This window comes from Micropterus dolomieu, linkage group LG01 (genome assembly GCF_021292245.1).
Source record: "Micropterus dolomieu isolate WLL.071019.BEF.003 ecotype Adirondacks linkage group LG01, ASM2129224v1, whole genome shotgun sequence".
Classification (NCBI taxonomy): Eukaryota; Metazoa; Chordata; class Actinopteri; order Centrarchiformes; family Centrarchidae; genus Micropterus; species Micropterus dolomieu.
Genome location: NC_060150.1, coordinates 36189290 through 36209984, shown reverse-complemented (window position 1 = coordinate 36209984; position 20695 = coordinate 36189290). Strand labels below are relative to the sequence as shown.

Genomic DNA, 20695 nt, shown 5'->3' with positions numbered 1-20695 from the left:
GTAGGAGTACCTTTATATTCCAAGCAATCAGGTGAGCAAGCCACTGCAGCGGGATGCGTTTTCTTTAATTGAGTTCAAGTTTTTTCACTATTACAAAACCTTTTTATTAAATCATAGCAGCTCATCAGTGTATTCATTATTTACCGCAGTTGCTAAATTAAGCTCTGACCTTTTAAAAAGAATTGTAATTAAAGTAAAGATTTCTACACATAAAGCATCCCAAGGGCAGGGTGCTGGAGAGTATGAGTGATATGCAGAGCGACCGGTTCAGCAGCACTGATGGCATCATTAGAAACGATGAGGTCAAACAGGCAGATACACAAACAACATTATTATTTTTTCTCCCCCCATGGTTTAATTCTTTGGGAGTAACATGATGAAAGTACTGGACAGCAGAGCGTCTTACACATTCACACACACACAGCAAAGTACACGACACCACACAGCGTGAAACACAACCATAAAAACAAAAAGAAAGAACAAAAGCGTCAAAACGCTGGCAATAAATATAGGCTGATCTTATTAAATTTATATTCAATACTCTTCTGTACAGATGGTCTATGAATTACAATACATCAACCGAAAGATCCTCTTCAGGGAGAGCAACATGGATACACAAATCATGTAAAACAGAGGAAGGAAGGCGAGGAGATCCCTCTTTCATACGCACGTTACATCCACACACGCATGCACAATCAGTGATCTTGCAGAGGAGCCAGTAGGCCGATATGAGGCAACAAATAATAATGAATACAGTACATCTTTCTCTTTTCCCTCCACATGAAAATGCACACGCACACAAACACACATTCACTCACAATGAGGAGCACAGGGGAGCACGGTTATTTTCGGGGATACGAGGAGGTGGAATGTGATTCTGTGGTGGAGGGCTCGAGAGATGAAGCCCGCATAAGGTTGAGAGAGGTGGGAGCCTATTCTTCCAACGTGCGGAAGGCGTTTTGCATGTCCTCCAATAGCTGAGCGTACTCGGCCTTGATCTTAGCCTCGCCGTCCTTCACCGGGTCCTGTAGCGACAAAGAAATACAGTCTTACAAACGTGAACAGAAAAACAGGACACTGTGCATTATCTGTGGTGCCCGAGCTACGTCAGTCAGCCTCACGGTGTCCTACAGACGTCATTTCCCAGATTAGATGGAGTTGGGCGAAACTTAAGCTTTTAAATGTACTGCTCCTTCCTTCAGGAACAGTGGGCAGACTTAACTGGTTCTGGATTTGGACAATAAGTTGATTGGTTTGCTTCTAAATTTATGGTTTTTGCCTTGTTTCGTTGCTTTGGAAACTCATGTCTAATCACGCATAGTAACTGCATATTGCCTATACTCTTGTAGTTGCCGCAGCCTCCTTTTGTTGTTTGCATTGATTGGGGAAAAAAAGAAACCTGACAGCTGGAGGTTATTGCATCAGGTAACGTTCCACTTCCTTATTATTACTGTCACAACTGAAATGCCCTCAGCAAACAATACCTCAACAAGCCCAAACTAAACCCTTCAAGATACAGCACAAAGACTGTTCATCTAATGTACAGGAAGAATTCTATATGTTGATGAAACAAAAGTAAAATAATATATTTATACAGAGGTCCTCAACCTTTTGACCTTGTAACATCTGCAGAATGCGGACTACCTTAAATAAAAAGATTTTCCCTGTTTGATTATGAGTCGTAGAGAAATAAAGCAAAATTGTCTAATAAATCAGACGTGTCGGGGTATGTAGAAGTGTTTTTTGCTATTCATAAGAAAACACATAAATCGCACACACCTTGAATTTCATTGAGCTGATCCTGTAGAGGATTTCTCCCATGTGCTCCCTGATGTTTGCCCAGGTGATCTTGTTGTCGCTCTGAGCCGTAGTCTCCACTGCGTGCCGTGCCATGTCATAGAAAGCAATCATGTTGGAGAGAATGCCCACGGTCTTATAGAAGGGACAGAACCTGAGGAGAACAGTCAGATAAATAAGCCATCCGCAGATTAGATCAGTCGTTTCTTTAAAAGGTTTCAGTGGAGTTTCACCTGTATTTCGTCTCCAGGATATTTCCAGGAGTACAAGTGGGTGAGAACATGCTGTGTGCGGTGTTATGTTACCTGTCATAAGGAGTGTAACCGTTCTGCTGCAGGAAGTCGTCCTTGATCAGTTTGGCCACTTCCAGGGTTATTTTATCGCTTTCTGCCAGCGATGCCTGTAAAAAAAAAGTTTTCTTCAAAAATGTGTTGGAACAAGCAGATATAGACTGTTTTTCTGACTTTGAAGCTGCACACCGGGAAAGGGGGTAGGTCAGATCATAACCACAGACTTTATGCTGAGTTACCTTTCCGACGAGCTGCACAATCTCAGCCAGGTCCTCCTCCTCCTGCAGGATCTCCTTGGCCTTGGTACGCAGGGGCACGAACTCGGGGAAGTGCTTGTCGTAATACTCATCCAGAGCACGGGTGTATTTGCTGTAGCTGATCAGCCAGTTCACAGAGGGAAAGTGCTTCCTCTGAGCCAGCTTCTTATCCAGACCCCAAAACACCTGAGAGAGGAAAACAACCGGAAGAAATTAAAGTAATGAAGCGAGCATTTTTTTAAACAACAAAGCTTAATTAGAACGACAGCTGGGTCTGAATCACTCACCTGTACAATACCAAGAGTGGCTGAAGTAACAGGGTCAGAGAAGTCCCCACCAGGAGGCGATACACTGAGAGAAAAAAACAAACAAATGTTCATTTATTTGTTGTATTACAGTGTGTAACTAAGATGTGCAGAATAATGTCTCCCTCTAGTGGGCAGAATAAAGCAGTACTCACGCTCCTACAATACTGACGCTGCCCTCCCTCTCAGGGTTGCCCAGACACTTCACCCTTCCAGCGCGCTCATAGAAGGAGGCGAGACGGGCACCCAGGTAGGCAGGATAACCGCTGTCTGTGGACAGATATAGAAAAAACACTTTTTGTACACAGTCGACAGGCTTTATGCTTCCTGCTAGGTTAACATGACTACACACAAGAGGTTAGAGAATTGCACTGCCATACTGGTATAAAGAGGCGCTCCCTCCCAACTACTGTAGAGATGAAATATTTAAAGAAACAAGTGTGAAGGCATCCAGCTAAATGTCATTCATACTACTGATTATTTTCATCATAAATTTAAATCAAAAGATTACTTTCTTGATTAGGTGATTAATGGTTGAATCTATAAATTTAATAAATCCTTGTTTTGTCACCATCAAAGAAGCGGAACCTGCAAATATTCACATTGGAGATGCTGGAGCCATTTAATTTTGGGTATTTTTTCTTATGAATAAATTAACAATTAAATTTCGATTAGTCAAACTAACTAATCAATCGTGTAAGTTTCAGTGGTTCCAGTTGATGCTTTAGCTAAAAAGGTTTGAAATGTAAGAAATCAGCAACACAAAAGAGTGTAAATTACAACCTTTGGTTAACAGGGTCTTCTTATAAATTCACTAAATAAAGAATAGTTTCTTCTGACATTTATATGAGAAGTAAAATGCAGAACAGATAGCGGTTCTTTGTTTGAACAGAAGATTGTGTTCGTTTGCGAAATTCACAGATTCACTCCTCCTTCCTTTTATAATGTAGATACTGACCACTATAAAAGACCTCATTTAGAGAAAGTTATTTTCTCATTTCCCATAAATCCAGAGTCTGATGCGAAATGAACCCAAAATGAACTCCTGATGCCAGAAATGACCAAACAACACTTGCCTGTTTTTTATGACCTAACGCCAGATATACTGGAGGCTGAATCTGCCGTTAGCTCTTATTATAATCGCCAGGAGACTCGAAACATACCAGCAGGCATCTCAGCCAGACGGCCAGAAATCTCCCTGAGAGCCTCGGCCCAACGGGAGGTAGAGTCGGCCATCATGCTCACATTGTATCCCATGTCTCTGAAGTACTCCGACAGCGTGATTCCTGCCAAAACAAATGCACCACTCATCAATCAGAGGAAGAGTGAGACTCTTTATTCTTAACATGTGTGAGTGATCAAAGAGGTGGTGCTGACAGATACCTGTGTAGATGGAGGCTTCTCTGGCAGCCACAGGCATGTTAGAGGTGTTGGCCACCAGAGCTGTTCTCTTCATGATGCTCTCTGTCTTTCCATCCACCTCCATGGTCAGCTGTTGATCAGACAACACTGTTAGGACACCAATCAAAGGTCACTCCGGTTGGGTTACAACGCCACCGCCATAGCTACCCACCTCGGGGAAGTCTCGCAGCACTTCTGACATCTCGTTACCGCGCTCCCCGCAGCCTACGTAGATGATGACGTCGCTGTTGGAGTACTTGGACAGGGACTGAGAGATGACGGTCTTTCCACAGCCAAAGGCTCCTGGGATGGCGGTGGTTCCTCCCTGCACACATCTTCACACAGAGAAAAGAGAAGAGTGTCAAGAAGAAACTCCAAAGTGCAGATGGTGGAAAAACACGGGGTTAAAACAAGCATGTGAGGCTCACGGAAAAAGGGCATCCAGCACTCTCTGTCCGGTCAGCAGCGGGTGATTTGCGGGCATCTTCTCTGTGACGGGTCGCACTTGTCTGACGGGCCACACCTGCACCATAGTGAACTTCTCCTTCACCCCCTCAAACTCCAGCTCCATCACCACGTCCTGACACACATACACAAACACACATCAACACAAAGCAACACCTCACATCTATTTCACAGCCGCTAGCTGGAGGTATCGGCAGACTCACAGTGACGTCGTAGTTTCCAGGCGGTGCCACGTACGTTACGGTGCCTCTGTTTTTGGGAGGCAGCATGATCTTGTGCCTGATGAGGGAGTTCTCGTGCACCATGCCATAGACGTCTCCTCCTGTGATGTGGCTGCCAACCTAACAGCGATTAAAAAGGGAAGTTGGCGTAGATTTAAGTCGGCTGATAATATAAAAACACTTCAAGCTGAAGGTTTGAAGGCAGACACATACCCGCAGGCTCTTGACAGGATTGAACTCCCACTTGAGGTCTCGGTTGAGGGCTCCAATGTTGACGCCTCTGGGGATGTAGATGCTTTGTGTGAGGTCGTTGATGTCCTTCAGTGGTCGCTGGATACCGTCAAAGATGGACCCCATGATTCCTGGACCCAACTCCACAGAGAGAGGTTTCCCCGTCCGCAGCACAGGATCTCCAACCGAGACGCCGGCTGGATTCAAGCTCAGGAAAAAAAAAAAGTTTGGACGGGAATGTATTTCTAATATTAGCTTTTTACAGGATGATGTAAAATATGTGGGTAAAGAAAAATTAGGAGTGAAAGATTTAACAAAACATTCCCAAATACTGATCACTACATGTGTGCAGTGCGATCTGTCAAATTATTGGGGAAGATTTTTTTCAAACTTATTTCAAAGTTTATGAATGGGTCTGTTGATTTATACTCTTTGACAGCAGTTTTTAATGTTATAGATCGTAGTATAGTGTAACATGGCAACATTTGTCAGCCTGCTGCCCTCCAATTCATTCAAACTGGATAGGAGAATTAGAGAAACTAAACTTTTCATTTACAGGACAGGAGGGTAAGTTCTATAAAAAGATTGTGACTCGCTGCTCCCACCCTGGACACAAACTGTTTCAGACTCTGCCATCCTCCCTTTTACAGGACACACTCTATATTGTATATTTTTTCTGTACATGTAAATATTTAAATGCCATATTGCAGTCTTTATTATTATTATTCTATAACATATAATCTTTGTCAGTGTCATATTTTTACATTTAAACACGTCTATTGTTAAGCCCCAAAGAAAAGAAAAGCATATTCGTTTTAATTGTAAAAACTGTAAAATGTGGCAATAAAGATTCTGAAAACATGGTTAAATCAGACCAGGAATTTAGTATTTTCACCATCACCTTTACTTTATTACTAGATATTTTTTAATCTCTTCCCAGTTTGTGGGACAGAACATTTGCTGACCTGCCCCTGATGGATTTCAATTCTATTCAATTCAGTTCAGCTTTATTGGCATGCATGTAAAACAACAATAAATGCTACAAATAAATGACAAAAGAACAATTAATTTCATACATTTCATTAAATAAGTAAATAAAAAAGTAAATGTGTGTGTTTGTGTTAAAAAATAATAATAGTAATAAGGAAATATATAAAATATAAAAAGTAAAAATAAATATTAAAAATAAAAACAGTAAATGTGTGTGTATGTATGTGTGTATTAATAGACAAAAAATTTAAAAACGAAAAAAAAAAAAAACAGTATCAAATGTGAATTTAAAAAAAACAAACAAATAAAGGAACAATTACTAAAATAACAAGCAATCAAAATAATAATAATTTGAAAAAAGAAAAAAAAAATTTCCACTGGTTGTCCTCAGTTTTCTCTACTGCACTCCCTCATTTCATTTGGTTCACACTGACACTGCACTCTACCCCCCTTCTTGCTGTATCTTTCTTCTTCCTTCTGGCTTTAGAATGAGGATATTTGCTTAATTATGTTTACTTTTAATTATTTGTTGGTATGGGTAAAACATTTTATATGTTGTTGTTTTTAAATGGTATTGATCATGTTTTCTATCGTTTCATTCTTACAGAGCTACATTTCCATGTTCTACTTGTTAAAAACAATTAAAAGCAATGTAAATAAATATATTTCAGAATACAGGACAGAATTCTTCGAAAACAAATGTATCAGTAAACACAAACTGGGCTTGCCTGATATCACTCTTTGCTCTTTTGTGTAATTTTTGGTGACTGACTGAATCAAACTTAAAAGAACACGGCAGCCATCCAATGGATCAATATGAAAGCAATGACATGAAGTAAAGGCAGAGGACGGACAGTCACGTGGTCAAAAGGATACACGTCTCCTCGTAGACCTGGATGGTGGCCATGTCTCCCTCCAGCCTGATGATCTCCCCCACCAGCTCGCTGTGGCCGACGCGGACCAGCTCGTACATGGCTGCTCCCGCCATGGCTGTAGCGGTCACCACTACAAAAACAAACAGGGTAAACAATCAAACCACCCGAAGCCAAAGAGCAGAAGGAGCGGCGATATTGTTTATGCGTGTGTGGTAGCCAACCTGGTCCGGAGACGCCATGAACGTATCCAAACGAGCTCTCTCTCTCCTCATCCCTGATCTTGGGCAGCTTGGACATGTCCATCTTCCCAGGTTTATTACACTGACTGGCGGGAGAGCAGAGAGGGGAGGAATAATGTGAGGGAGACAACAGGCAACACAGAACCAAAGGAGAGCAGAGAGTTAACCAGAGGACTGCAGGAGAGGCCACTCTCTCCTCTGCAATGGTCACTTTCAACAACATAACCTCTGAGTCTACACTTTTAATTACTGAGGACGTTTATTAGTAATCTTAAAGCAGCTGTGGGTATAAGCGCTTTGATTACTCGAACTGAGCCACCTTTGACCTGGTGAATATGAAGAGAAATAGATTTAAATTGACTTCACAATGGGGAGAGAAACAAAGCATGACGTGACACAATGGACAACAGCTGTACACAGGATAATCACTGTATGCATTGACGCCAGCTCAAAACAAAGTTTATCACCTACAATTTTTGATATATAATTGATATTTCACACATTTAGCAACAGAATTAGACAAAACCAAATGAATTTTCTATTATCGCTGCCTTTTATTAAATCAAATTTAAGGCTTTTGATTAATATCTTACTCTCTAACTTTTACTGTCCTGTTTTAACTGTTTTTAATTGAACTCTTTTTGTCTTTTATTTTCCCGCGACCCTGTACGCAGGATAAGCGGTTGACGATGGATGGATGTCTTTTATTTTATTGCCCTATGTTGTTTCTATGTTTTATGTACTTTAACATTGCCTTGTTGTTGAAATGTGCTCTACAAATAAACTTGCCTTGCCTTTAAAACAGATGGAAAAAATTAATTATTTTGTCTGAATCAACAAATTCACAAATTTTTCCCTGACTCTGTGCTGGTACCTTGGTGGTGGCACCAGCTACTGTAACCATGGACAGAAAAATACAGCAACATCACAGCTCACGACTATTTAGCACAACAACAGAGGCCGATCCAGGCCACCCCCCCTCTCCTTAGCTGCACACACTTCAGGTACAGTAGCACATTCAGTATGACGTGCGATGCTTCAGAGGGGAATCCCACGGAGCAGCAGGCCCCTCTGTTTCCCCTTCACACGCGTACAGACAGTAGGTGCCTGTAAACGCAGCTCTTTTTTTTTTTTTTTTGCATACACAGCGACAAATGCCTCCAATTGTACATCTTTGCATTAAAAACATTCTGTCTCCTATTATTCATATTCTTCTGTCATTTTCACATCACATATCTGCTAGATAGAGTCCTTACACCATTCATCTACATGCAGGAGCAACACAAACACAAGCTGTCATCAGTCGTGACATAAAGCCCATCCCCTCAGGAAGCTGACTGCAGATGGTCTGCACGCACAAAACGAGCAGCTTTATCTGCAGTATTTGCATCAGACACACGCTCATTCTACTTTCATTTAATATTCCTCATTACAGATGTTTCTGTCTCACGGTCAAATCACACATACAGTCCTCTACATCCATGCCCTTTTCTTGTCCTTGCCACTGATGTACAGAATAGATCTTCCTGTTTATTGGTAGGCTGCTAAACCCATCTGTGCAAGAGCTGCTCCACCAACGGGTCAATGCAGGAATTACAAGAAAGACACCTAAAGTGGCTTCACTCTGTTCTTCTAGCTAGCACATTTATTAAAACAAAAACATACAGGATTCCCTTTTGCTTTTTAATGGATAAAGTATTTGTGTTTCATCTCAAACACAAACTGAGCACACATGAAACATGTATGCCTAACAACTGAGGTAATAATGTGTACCTGATGTGTTTTTTTTAAAGAGCCCCCAAAGAGCAGCACAAAGCCTATTATTCTAATGATTAATTTACAGACAGCTCTGTCCGCTTGATTTATTCTGATTCTACAAATCAAAGTAGGATTCCATGCAAACAGTACTTCAAATTTTCTTGCAGTAATCCTGGCTACAACAAAAGACATGACACTTGATCATATGATCCTGGCACATGACTGGCTGGCCACGCTGTATGAGGCTCTTTAAGGAAGTGGAAAACTAGCATGGTGCAAAACTGGGAAGTACAAATCATGACTGTGTTAGGAAACACTGCAGACATGTTGACTGCAATGCTCCACAGAAAATATACATGGGGCATACTGAAAATACCCTTTATTGTTACAATATTGACCTTAGATGCAATGTTGATTTGTGATGGATAGTAAAGAAAGGCGTGTGGCTAAAGTATCAGAAGGGAAATAAGAAAAGAGACATGTATCTGCTGTACCTGTATTTTCTGTAATTTAGGGCTGGACGCAGGTTTATTTGTCGGTCTTTGTGTATTATTAGGTATGTGAGCTAAAGAACTACAGTGTAACAACACCGAGAAGAGGAATGTAGGTATTCGTGCAAAAATAATCTCAGAAATGTTACATATAAGTGAGACCACGAAAAACATCCTGACACATTGATGTTAATGGAAAACTCCTTGAATGAAGGATCGCATGAAACTCTGCTACATTATTTTGTTTTAATGGAGAAACCCATATAAGTTAAAGACGTTAATGACACAAGTGTTTGGTATATAATGACTGGGGGCTCTGTGGTAACTTAATGCTTTGGAGCTGATCTCAACGTACGATAACTACTTTGATAGCTTTCCTCGACATTTTTCCCCAGCTAGCTTAAACTGACACAGCAAGGAGAGCAAAAAAACCCTGCTGATAATCATGAGTGAACATGTCTGTCATTTACACCCGAGCCCACTTTGTTTAAACAATAAAAACATCGTTAGCTAGCTCTGCAGGTTATTCGGTATTACGAAAACTGGTCTCTTGGCCTGGCTGAAAATTGCTGGCTGTAACGTTTTGGCACAACGGGGGAGCTGAATTATTTATTATTTTTAACACAAAACAAAGCCAATGTCAGTTTAAAATATCCAAAAAACGTGATAGTTACCGTCTGGTTGTGAAGTGGTGGTTTACCGTGTTGCCTCGAGAGAGAAACGATGGTCACTGCGATGCGTGACAGCAGACGGAGATCAGCTGACTTCATTCACTCGCTGCTCGGTTTTGGTTTTACTGCTGGGCCCCTGCAACTGCCGCCATTTTGGATCCGCCCCGACTCTGCCGCAAAGATTTCAAACTGCTGAACAGTGGTGATCGATCGCTTTAGATCAGAATTTGTCTACAGGAAACGCCACTAAGAGCATGAGCAAGAAAACACTTTTGCAAGACATAGCAAATATAATGTTTTTTCCCACCTGTATAAAGTCAAAAGAAGCATCTATGTGAGTGTGTCAGACATTTCAAAACTGAACGTGCGCTGAAATAAATATGAGTATATGTTTGTGCTAAAGTTATGTATAAATTGAATATTACCCTAAATATTTATTATTAGTGTATTCCCTGAGGCACAGTTAATGCAAGATAAGATAAGATAAGATAAGATATACCTTCATTAATCCACCGTAGCAGAAATTCGTGTTGGTACAGCAGCACACAAGACTGTAAAGAACAAAAATACAATAAAAGTAGAATCAGTTAACATTCTACGTAGATGTATAAATAATATACATACTGTATAAACACTATATGCAATCAATATACAATTAATAGTTTACGTAGGAGTAAAAATATATACACACTATATAAAAATATATACACACTGTATAAACACTATATACCAATATCAATAAAGTATATCTGACAATCAATATACAGTAACTGTAATTATTATTATTATTATTATTATTATTAACAATTATGTAAAATCTGTCTGTCAGTTGGGTGCTGTGGTGCTGAGTCTGATGGCAGATGGCACAAATGAGCCACTGGCTCCTGCAGTTTTACCTAATCCTGATGCAATGTCTTTTCTTAAAATATTACAGACCAAATATTACATACTGAATGAGTAGCCTATCTCTAACAAGCTAAATATCTTTACAGCAGCGTTTGAGCCAAAATGGAGGTGATGTAAAAAAAGAAATGCTGATTGATTAATTATTTATTCCATCGTATTTACGCCATCTAAGTCTTTCTCTGTCTATCTTAAAACACTTTCTATAACGTGGCGATGATATAGGAAATATTTATATTTATTTATACTTCTCTGAAGTGGTCTTGTTATGTATGTAAGGATCATGCTAAGGATAGGTTTTAATTTTAATTTTGTTGTTGTGACCGTGTATCAAAAAGCATGTGCCCTTTTTTTAAATTTAATTTAGAAAAACTACAAAAACATTTCCAAAAATGAAAGCTGTTGTGACGACAACAGATGACTTTGTCATTTATTGCCCTGAGTTTAGCCTCACAGGCTTTCTTACATATCCCGCCTCGTTCGCTATGATTGGCAGATCATGACCTCAGCTAACTTTAACATTGCCTTCTCAAATTTAATGACAAAAAACATATTGTGTAACACAAACGCGCGAATAAAGCATCCTATATGCCTGTCTTACATTTTGTATTGTAACTAAACACATTTAATCATTAGTGGATGTTGCTAGGTAACCGTTGAGACATCCTGAGGGATCAAACTCAGGGAACCAAAGATCTTATTTACGAACAGCGGTGTTTGTGCGCATGCGGGGGTCAGGGTTGACAGTCTCCACACAGTCGTGGAAGGAGTGCGGCGGCTAAGCTAACTGCAACCACAGCAAACTAGCTACATGTGGAGGGTAAAACGGGAGGCATACCCGACCCTAACTCTGTCAAAATTCCTACTTTTTACCCAAAACAACTCTAAAGTTCAGCCTCATCGAAAATAAGGGATAATATCTGTTTACAATGAAAGGGTGAGTGTACGCTTTTGAGTCACGAATAAGTAGCTTGGCACGAGTAAAGTTTTTCATGTCTTTTTTTTTTTTTTTTTTTTACAAGGGGAGGCGGGGAGGAGACGGCGAGGCTAGCTAGCTGGCTAAGCTACTTTTATTTTAGGTGTAGGAAAAAAAAAATAGAAACGACAGCACAAACACTGACAGAGTTCTCTCACGGATATTCTCGTCAACTTAAGCCGCTTGTCGGTTCGTTTAGGTCGCAAACACGCATAGCTAACTAGCTAGCTGCTCCTGGGAAGCTGAGTCAGTAAACCCACTTCAGCTAACGTTAAGCTAAATAGACAAAACCTGGAGCTCACATGATGTGTGCTTTCGCGTCAAAGTCGACAACATTTCAGCTGTAGTAAGATAGCCGAATCAGTTAACTAAGTTACTGAGCTAATGTTGGTCAGCTCTCTGCCCGTATTATTAACGTGTCACCCGACATCAACTTCAGAGTTCGTGCCAGCTTGCTCAGTGTAACTTGACATGTGAAGTAACACACCATCAGTGATGCTTGACGTAGTAACACATTTTTGGCTACGGTCTTGATTCTCAGATGACGTGAGGACAATCAACCCTGAACTGTATTAATCGAGGAGATAGGATTTCACAGACATTAACGTTGCTGTTTGAAGTGTCGAAGGATGCTGGCACTGTAAATATCCTGATGAACAACACACGTGACCGACAGCTGTTTATTTTGGATGTGTAGGCTCCTAAAAATACTACAGTGAAGTTGAACCCCTCAACCATACAAGCTAGAGTGTTATTAGTTCACTTACTAAGACACTGTAACACACATGGTCCTGGCTTGTCAGATTCTTGATTTTAACAGGCTCCACATCCAAATAAATAATATCAAATGTCATTCACTTTAGGTGTTTAAGTTATGTTGAAAGAGTGGTTTAGGTCGATTGTGCCTGGCACCAGGAAACATTGTGCTATGTGACGTTTGTGGGTCAGTGGCACAGCTTCCACCACATCTGGATTGGCTGTCATGTGCTGATTATTTTCTCTAGTGATTTAATTACTGTCTATAAAATGTAAGAATATGATGTAATGTGTCCATCACCATTTCCTAAAGCAGAACATGACATCCTCACATGGCTTGTTTTGCCCGACCATCTGTCTTAGACCTAAATATATTCAGTTTACTGTTCAATAAGAAAACGAAAGTCATCAGATTGTCACATTGAGAAGGTACAGCTCAATAATGTTGAGCATTTTGTCCAAAAATGTACCTAAACAGACTAATTTACAGTTGATTGACTAAAGTTACTGATTAGTTGTTTCAGATTTCGCATTAATGTTTATTGAATAAAGCAACAGCATTCGGGTGGTTTTGAAAAGGATGTCAGTACTCAGCAGTCTTAAGCTAGATCTCAAAATAATCAAGATGCTACAATGGCTCTTTAATGTATTTGATTCAAGTTACCCAGACTATAACAGTGTGATTGTTGTCAGCCATTTGACCGTTTTGCTCTTGTTCCAGTAGCCGGATCGAGCTGGGGGATGTTACGCCCCACAACATTAAGCAGCTGAAACGCCTGAACCAGGTCATCTTCCCCGTCAGCTACAACGACAAGTTTTACAAAGATGTACTGGAAGTTGGGGAGCTTGCAAAGCTAGGTAAGAAACATCACTTATGTAACTTACACCCAGATAACTTGAGATTACATTGTCATGAAAACTTGCCACCCTCTGCAGTCATCATGGCTCCTTAGGTTAGAAGGAAATAAGGGTTCGCTGTCTATTGGTGATGTTTCAGTGTTAAATCCTCTTTTGTTTTGCAGCATACTTCAATGACATTGCAGTGGGGGCTGTGTGCTGCAGAGTGGATCACTCTCAGAACCAGAAGAGACTGTACATCATGACGCTCGGCTGTCTAGCACCCTACCGTAGACTTGGAATTGGTAAGGAGCTCTGCATCTCTAGTAGACGCTGAAGTGCACTTTGTGATCTTGTGTTTTTTGTTTTTACAACTTTGCCCATGTGTTTTTCTCCAGGTACAAAGATGCTGAATCATGTGCTAAACATCTGTGAGAAGGATGGCACTTTTGACAACATTTACCTGTGAGTGTCTCATTGCAGAAGGTGTTTGAGGAGATTTCCTAGAGTTTGTGTAAAGCTGAAAATAATACATTTTGTAGATAAATTTGATTTTTTTTTAACCAAAACTGATCAAATTGATTGATTCTACCACAAACTGATTCAACTTTTCTCTCCCCACAGTCATGTGCAGATCAGCAATGAGTCAGCCATTGACTTTTATCAGAAGTTTGGCTTTGAGATCATCGAAACAAAAAAGAATTACTACAAGAGGATAGAGCCCGCAGATGCCCATGTGTTGCAGAAGAGTCTGCGCAGCCCATGTGCACCCCCAACCGGAGAGCTTCAGAAGGCAGAGTAAGGGCACAGCGTTTGGAAAGAGCACAGATGTGCCCACCTCCACAGAAACAGAACTGTGATAAATGCCCCAGGGTCGACACATTCAACACTTTCTTCAAAGGACGCTAAAAAGAGAAAACAAATTTAAAACTACAAAAATTGCTGCATTTATTTTGCAAAGGGGTCACATTTGATTTTTGCATATTTTATTTCTCCCCATTCCTTATACTGATAATTGAAAAGACAAAAAGCTCAGTATCCAAAAGTGTTCCTATTGACAAAGTTGCCAACTTCAGACAGTTTTAGACTTGGTGGAGGGGGAGGGTGTGGTGTTTGCAAATCCATAAGTTGTTTTTATGAGGTTATAAAGCTAATGGGGACATATCTATGCTGCAAAAGTAAACAGTTTGTTTGGAGCGTAAAAGGTGTTTGACCATCACTGGGACACGCACAAAGTCCCAGCTGGTCAGCTTGGAGTGACGCTTTGAGTTGTTGCGTGGAACAGTCACAACTCTATTCCTTCACCACCTGAACCCTGGGATTTATGGGAAATGTGTCTGACCAGTTTGTTGCTATGTCATGTCAAGAGGGGAAAAGCAGAAATGTGTCACCTCAGTACAAGCATAAGGAAGGCTGAACGGTTTTGAGGTGGTGAGAAGACGTTCTCACCACTCATAATTTCTGAATAACTTTATTTTTCCAGCCTGTTAATTTAATTCCCCTTCAACTGTTATTTTTATTTTTTACATTGCGATGGCAAGTGGTTCAGAGTTTCTTCTGGGTTTACTACTAAGAGTGAAAACATTAAGGAATGAGCGAAACAAAAAAATAACTGCATTGAATGTTTTTCTGAGAAGAGCACACCATGTCTTTTGAGAGGTGTTCAAATAACAACTGATTGGCCGTTTGGGATTGGATTTGGGCATTATTTTTTAGTTAAATGAAGGTGTGTGAGGATGTGTCTCTAAACGCAGGAAGTGTTTTGAGACATCCTACCTTAAACACCTTTGGCACCGTATGTAGCCACTTAGCAGAAATTGTCTTCTCAAACTTCCTGTGTCAGCTTCTGCGGTTACACATGCCTTAATTAGGTTTTGAAGCTCTGCAGAAAGTTTGGGTATGGTCTCTTGAGCAGTGTTTTACCCCGAAGAAGCTCTGACCCCTCTGCATGCAAGGAGAGTTGTGTCCTCTCCACTGTAGTATAAGCATGTTTTTCCTTTCTTTGAAGAATTTTATCTTTTCTGGAGCTCTATATTGTAAGACTTTTTAACGTCTAAATAAAGGAATTACTATTTGCAGTAAATGTGTTGCTGGCTATCTTATTCTGTTTCATGTACATGATAAATGATTAGCTAAATAAATGTGGTTGAAAATGAATTTAGATGATCAAGATGTACAACATAAATATATAGGCATTAATTGTAACTGGGTTCTCTTTTAAACGTCGTGATTGGCTGAAGCTTCCCAGATCTGGAATGTGATTGGCTTTCACCCCGCCAAAGCCCTCCCCTTTCTTCACAAAGTTAGGTATATCCAGATTGTTTTGAGAGATGAGTTGAATGCTTTGCTAGCTAACAGTTAACCTCCAATCTCAAAGTTCTTGCAGGGACATACAGTCTCCAAAATGCCGAGGCTAGAGGTTAGTGGAAACTACTACCCATTAGCAACCTTTATCAGCAGGGACGCGGAGAAATACGCCATTAATTTGCTTGATGATTATTTCGGTAACGGTAACTTAAGCTAGCAATTAGCCATCTAGCTAAGTGAAAGCTAGCTGAATAGGTAATTGCTCAGGTTGCTAGTAAAGTGACGGAGTAATTATCTGAACATCGCTTAATGTCAACGTAAATCAGGAATCACAACTCTTCATGCCATTCATTCAACAGTCTGTTGTAATTATGCTGTAATATGCAGGTAAAATAGTTTAGGTTAGCTGTAAAGCTAGGTTAATCTACACCAGCTTGTTAGCATCTAGTAGTTGTAGTAGCCTCAGTATATCTTAACAAGGTTCTTTGTCTGTCTGATATCTACTGTTATATCAAATTATATGACGACATTGCTGCTGGCTAATTGCATCTAAATTATTCTGTGGTGTTAGTTATTTAAAATTCATACTCTGTTGCTCTGATTCTTTCTGTTTTCATTGCAGGACGGAAGGGTTTCAAGGTCCACCTGTTAAATGTGTTGACTGGTACCTTACCATACAGGCAACTGTTAGTACAGGATGCCAGAGATGACTGAAACACAGACACCTGGTCGTAAACCCAAGTAAGGATGTTTGAGATGGTCTTTATTGCTGTTTTAATCTACTTATCAGCACAGTCACTTGGATAAATATGAACTTAGTTGTGTAAATGCAAACTGTTATTTCATATTTTATTTTGCAGAAAGAAGAAAAACAAAGAATCTCATAATGCAGGTGAAATACTATCGCTTCTGTTCAAATGTTGCTGTTTAGTGAACATATATGAATTATGGGGGACGCTAACTGGTGATCACTATATGTGTAACTGGACATTAAAGTTGAGTCTCTTCTTTTATATAGTTGAGAGACACAGAAAAGAGAAGATTAATGCTGGGATTAACCGCATTGGTAATCTTCTGCCCTGTTCCCAGGCACTTAAACAGGTAAGAAACAAGCTGGCATTACTACTTAGCCTCATCAGCAACACATTATGCTTAAATTAGTGTGTGTACAGGCCAGTTAACTGTTGTGTGGCATGTTTTAACATCAAACCTCCATCCCCTTATCTATAGAGTAAGAACATGATCTTGGACCAGGCTTTTCGCTACATCACTGAACTGAAGAAACAAAATGATACAATGCTTCTGGAAGGAGGAGATAAAGTTCAAGGTGAAGTTTATTTGTTTAGTGTTTTTGCAGTACTGCTCACGTTGATTTTCTTACAGTTTAATTATACTTGAAGTTATGAAAGTGTGATAACACTGTATTTGTGCTTGGAGTCATTAATGTATGACTAGAACTCGATTGAGTTATATGTATGTTTGGTCTCTGTGCAGCGGAGGAGATCCGTCGGCTGCGGCGTCAGTTGGAGGAGCTGAGGAGGGAGAGCGCTCACTACATTGAGCTCCTCAAAGCCCATGATATTAACCTTCTAGAAGACCCCACTATTCACTGGAAGGGCAAACAGCGCTGCACCAAGGTGGCAAAGGTGACCCCTACTCACCAACTCCCAAAGGGGATCATCGTCTATTCCAACGGCAATGTGATGTGCCCAGCAGGGAAGGAGACTAGCCCAGCGAAACAGCCTTCTGACACATTAATTATTCAACCACCTTCGGAGGTCAGTGCCAGGCTGAGGGTTAATGGAGCTCTGCTGCAAGTTAATACCTCTTCTTCCACCCCTGCACTTCTCCCTGGGTCGACTGCCACACCCACCCAGTCTACGCCAGGCCTGAGAATGATAGAGCAGTGTGTGGTCGAGACACCGGCTGCAGCCCCCACTCTGCCACCTTCTGTGTCTTACATCACCCTCCAGATCCCTGCAGCCACCACAACCCTGCCCCAGCAACCGCAGTCTGCCGCCCCAGCCCAGACCCTCACCATAGCAGACACGTCAGCCTCACAACTCTCCAATGAAAGCCCTGCCGTGTCCAATCTCACCACACATACCCAGACTTTAACCATACCTAGAGCAACAGCCTCAGAGGTTTGCTCTTGGGTCACACAGGATACTGCTGTCAGAACTGTAAGTTACACTTCTATCCCTAATAACCAAGCCCTTCTTAGGGCTGGGGCGGCAGGAAGCACACAGACTACCTGGACAACACTGCAGATGGCAGGGAACACAGTGCAGCCAGTCTGCCAGAGTCTCCCCACCCCAGAGGTCATCAACACCACCCAGGCTGTCCAGCAGGTGACTGTGTGTCCAATGGGCAACAAACCCCCTATTCAGCCTATTCAAATACAGATGCAACCACATGTGCCTGTACAGCAAGCACCCATTACAACCCATATCCAAGCACAGCCCTTTCAGAGAACACCCCAGCTACAGCCAGCAATCCTGAACCAGGCACAGGCTCAGCCTGTCCTTGCCCCCCAACCTCAGTGTGCTGTAATCCCCCAGTCAGCAATACTACCCCAGCCAGCTGTGGTGGGCCACCCTACCGTCGTGTCGCAACCCCAGCCTGCTGTTCTTCAACCAGCGTCATTAGTTCCCCATCCTCCCGCAGCCCTCATACCTCAGCAACAGCCTGCCCTGGTGCCCCAGCCACAGGCCACCGTGCTGCCCCTCCTTCAGACTATGCAGGTGCTGCAGGTCAACCCAACCGGAGGGACAGCCTCAGGTGTAACAGCACCACAGAACACTAACAACCCAAGTGTTGTCATCCTGCAGCAGGCCAGTACTTGCCCAAACCAGTCAGTTGTAAGGGAAGAAATAACCAATCCGACACCCTGTCAGCATATTGTAATCATCCAGGCACCCAGTCAGACTGCACCTGCCCCTCAGAACCCTCAGGTTGGCATGGTGCCTGCAGCTGTGCCCACTGCACTACCTGTTGTGTCCACTCAAATACCCACAACCAGCAATTCAATGTCTGCCACTTCCTTACAGAGTGTTGGGGGAAAGCAGCTGGTGCACATTCTCCCACGACCTGTTCAACCTCAAATCAACCATCCCCTTCAGGTGACCCAGGCCTCCGCTTCCCCACAGGTTCCTCCAACCCCACAGACTATCACTGTGAACGGGCAGGTGTTTGCCTTGCAGCCCATGAAGACCTCTGACAAACCCATCTCCCAGGGTAGCCAGAGTACTCTCCAGCTGGTCCAGCCCACCACAACAGAGGAACCATCTACTAATGTGGCCCTCAACAGTTTAGGGGCACTCAGCAGTCTTAATCAGAGCATCTCTCAGGGCCTACCACTTACCATTTCTAACCAGAACAACTGTCAGATTGCAGCTGCTCCGTCATCAGTAGTCCAGCAGAAGCAACCTCCTGCTCCAGGATCCGCCCCTGGAACTACACTTGCTCTACCTGCCCGGCAGCTACAGGCTCCTTGTTTGAACCCAGTCAAATCAGGGCTGGTGGTTAATGCTTCTAAGCTTTCAGGGAAAAGGCTTCGCACTACATCGAATACAAAGAGGGGAACAACTAAAAGGACTAAACCAGCTAAGAAAAAAGAGCTCAGTCAGGCACAGCCTCCTGTTGCTGTTTCAGCCAAGCTGCTGGCTGGTGCAGGTGAAAGTCAGACGGTCCCAATTCCTGTATCTCCAGTTTTACAGTCCTCTACTGTAAAAGTCACAGACACTCCTCCCACAGCTATCACAACCACAGAGTGTAGTGAATCTATAGCAAATATTACCTCCACACAAAACACTCAGATAATGATAGTGTGTAGTTCATCTAATGAGTCAACTGCATTTAGTCAGTCCCATCCGCAGAGCAAAAGCTCTGTCAGTGAAACGCAGACTGATGTTTTATTAAGTCATACTAACACAGGTAGTTTGGCGACTGCAGTTACAACTGCCAGTGCTACGTCAGTCAAGCCATCAGTTAGTGCAGCTGTGGTCATTGAGAGTAAACCGGCTGTAGTTTCTGGCAACAGCTCAGCTGTAGCCAAACTCTCAGTTCCAGAAGTTAAACAGGCAACCATCAGTTTAGCAACTGGCACAACACAAAGTAAGTCAGTTTCCACCACTGCTGTTTCTAGACAGAGCAGATCTGTGGTCAGTTCTGCAGGTGCCACTGAGAATCAGTACACTCCCACCACTGTTTCTACTGCATGTCTGACTTCAGTCTGCTCTAATAGTATCACAGCAACAGCACCAGTATCTTTAAATCAGGCTACCCAACCAACCTCAGTATGTCGTCCCCAGGGATCTAATACACAAGGTCCTTTGTCCGCTAATAAACCTGTGTCTCAGCCCACTCCGTCACCCTTGGTTTCCACAACTGTGGCCTTCTCATCACCTGCTGTGACTTTTTCTGCAGCCCACAGCTCTGTTACAGCCCCTACAAGTTCAGAGTTTAGGAAAAGAGTCACTACCAGCACAGCTCCAACACAGCAGACTGATGTAAATATGCCCATCCCCTCTCCATGTCAGCCTGCTGAAGTCAAACCACCCCAGCCCCCTAGAAGAGACACGGAGGCTCAGGAAGAGAGACATTCCACAGCAGCAGAGAAAGCGGGCTTGGTGGCAGCGACTTCGGACACTCCCTCTAGAAAGGATTTTGCCCTATCTCAACAGGTGTACACTAACCTTGACGATCAAACTATAGAGCATCCTATGACATCTAGCAGGCAGGCAGATTCCCCCATGTCTGCAGGAGCTGGGGGAGGCAGAGGATTCTCTGTTGCATCCATGCTTCCCCAGGGTCACAGTATTAGTGCGTCATCTGGCTCCTTTGGAACATTTACATTCACCTCTGAGCAGGCAGACATGCTGGCTTTGGCCATGCTAGAACAGGACAGTCCAGGAAGGCGGAGT

General features: G+C 42.2%; 3 protein-coding genes across 6 annotated transcripts in view; 2 read left to right on the top strand and 1 right to left on the bottom strand.

Moving 5' to 3' along the window:
- Positions 1–332: 332 nt before the first annotated feature.
- Positions 333–10152, bottom strand: atp6v1ab (ATPase H+ transporting V1 subunit Ab). The gene is made up of 15 exons (XM_046067517.1): positions 9995–10152; positions 7054–7157; positions 6834–6962; positions 4950–5164; positions 4719–4856; positions 4479–4630; positions 4223–4385; positions 4033–4141; positions 3813–3935; positions 2805–2919; positions 2632–2695; positions 2327–2530; positions 2103–2197; positions 1780–1951; positions 333–1025 (listed from the first exon to the last, which is right to left on the bottom strand). The coding sequence occupies exons 2-15, from the start codon at positions 7133–7135 to the stop codon at positions 933–935; spliced, it is 1854 nt and encodes a 617-aa protein (XP_045923473.1). The 5' UTR covers positions 7136–7157; positions 9995–10152; the 3' UTR covers positions 333–932.
- Positions 10153–11619: 1467 nt separating this feature from the next.
- On the top strand, positions 11620–15546 carry naa50 (N-alpha-acetyltransferase 50, NatE catalytic subunit). Of its 2 annotated transcripts, none has more exons than XM_046068022.1 (5): positions 11620–11831; positions 13351–13484; positions 13649–13768; positions 13862–13928; positions 14088–15546. In XM_046068022.1, exons 1-5 carry the CDS (start codon positions 11824–11826, stop codon positions 14263–14265), a joined length of 507 nt encoding a protein of 168 aa, XP_045923978.1. In that variant the 5' UTR covers positions 11620–11823; the 3' UTR covers positions 14266–15546. The 2 variants fall into 2 exon arrangements, with proteins under 2 accessions (XP_045923978.1, XP_045923973.1); XM_046068017.1 differs by having other exon boundaries at positions 13348–13484.
- A 207-nt stretch (positions 15547–15753) lies between these two features.
- Positions 15754–20695, top strand: part of LOC123981738 (basic helix-loop-helix domain-containing protein USF3) — an 11600-nt gene continuing 6658 nt past the window's right edge. The window contains exons 1-6 of one of the 3 annotated variants that reach the window (XM_046066878.1): positions 15754–15882; positions 16393–16511; positions 16631–16662; positions 16789–16871; positions 17001–17097; positions 17265–18901. In XM_046066878.1, the coding sequence (XP_045922834.1) occupies positions 16468–16511; positions 16631–16662; positions 16789–16871; positions 17001–17097; positions 17265–18901 (1893 nt within the window). In that variant the 5' untranslated portion in view covers positions 15754–15882; positions 16393–16467. Of the gene's footprint in view, positions 15883–16392; positions 16512–16630; positions 16663–16788; positions 16872–17000; positions 17098–17264; positions 20689–20695 lie in introns of all 3 variants that reach the window. The other 2 variants (XM_046066869.1, XM_046066861.1) reach the window with 2 other exon arrangements.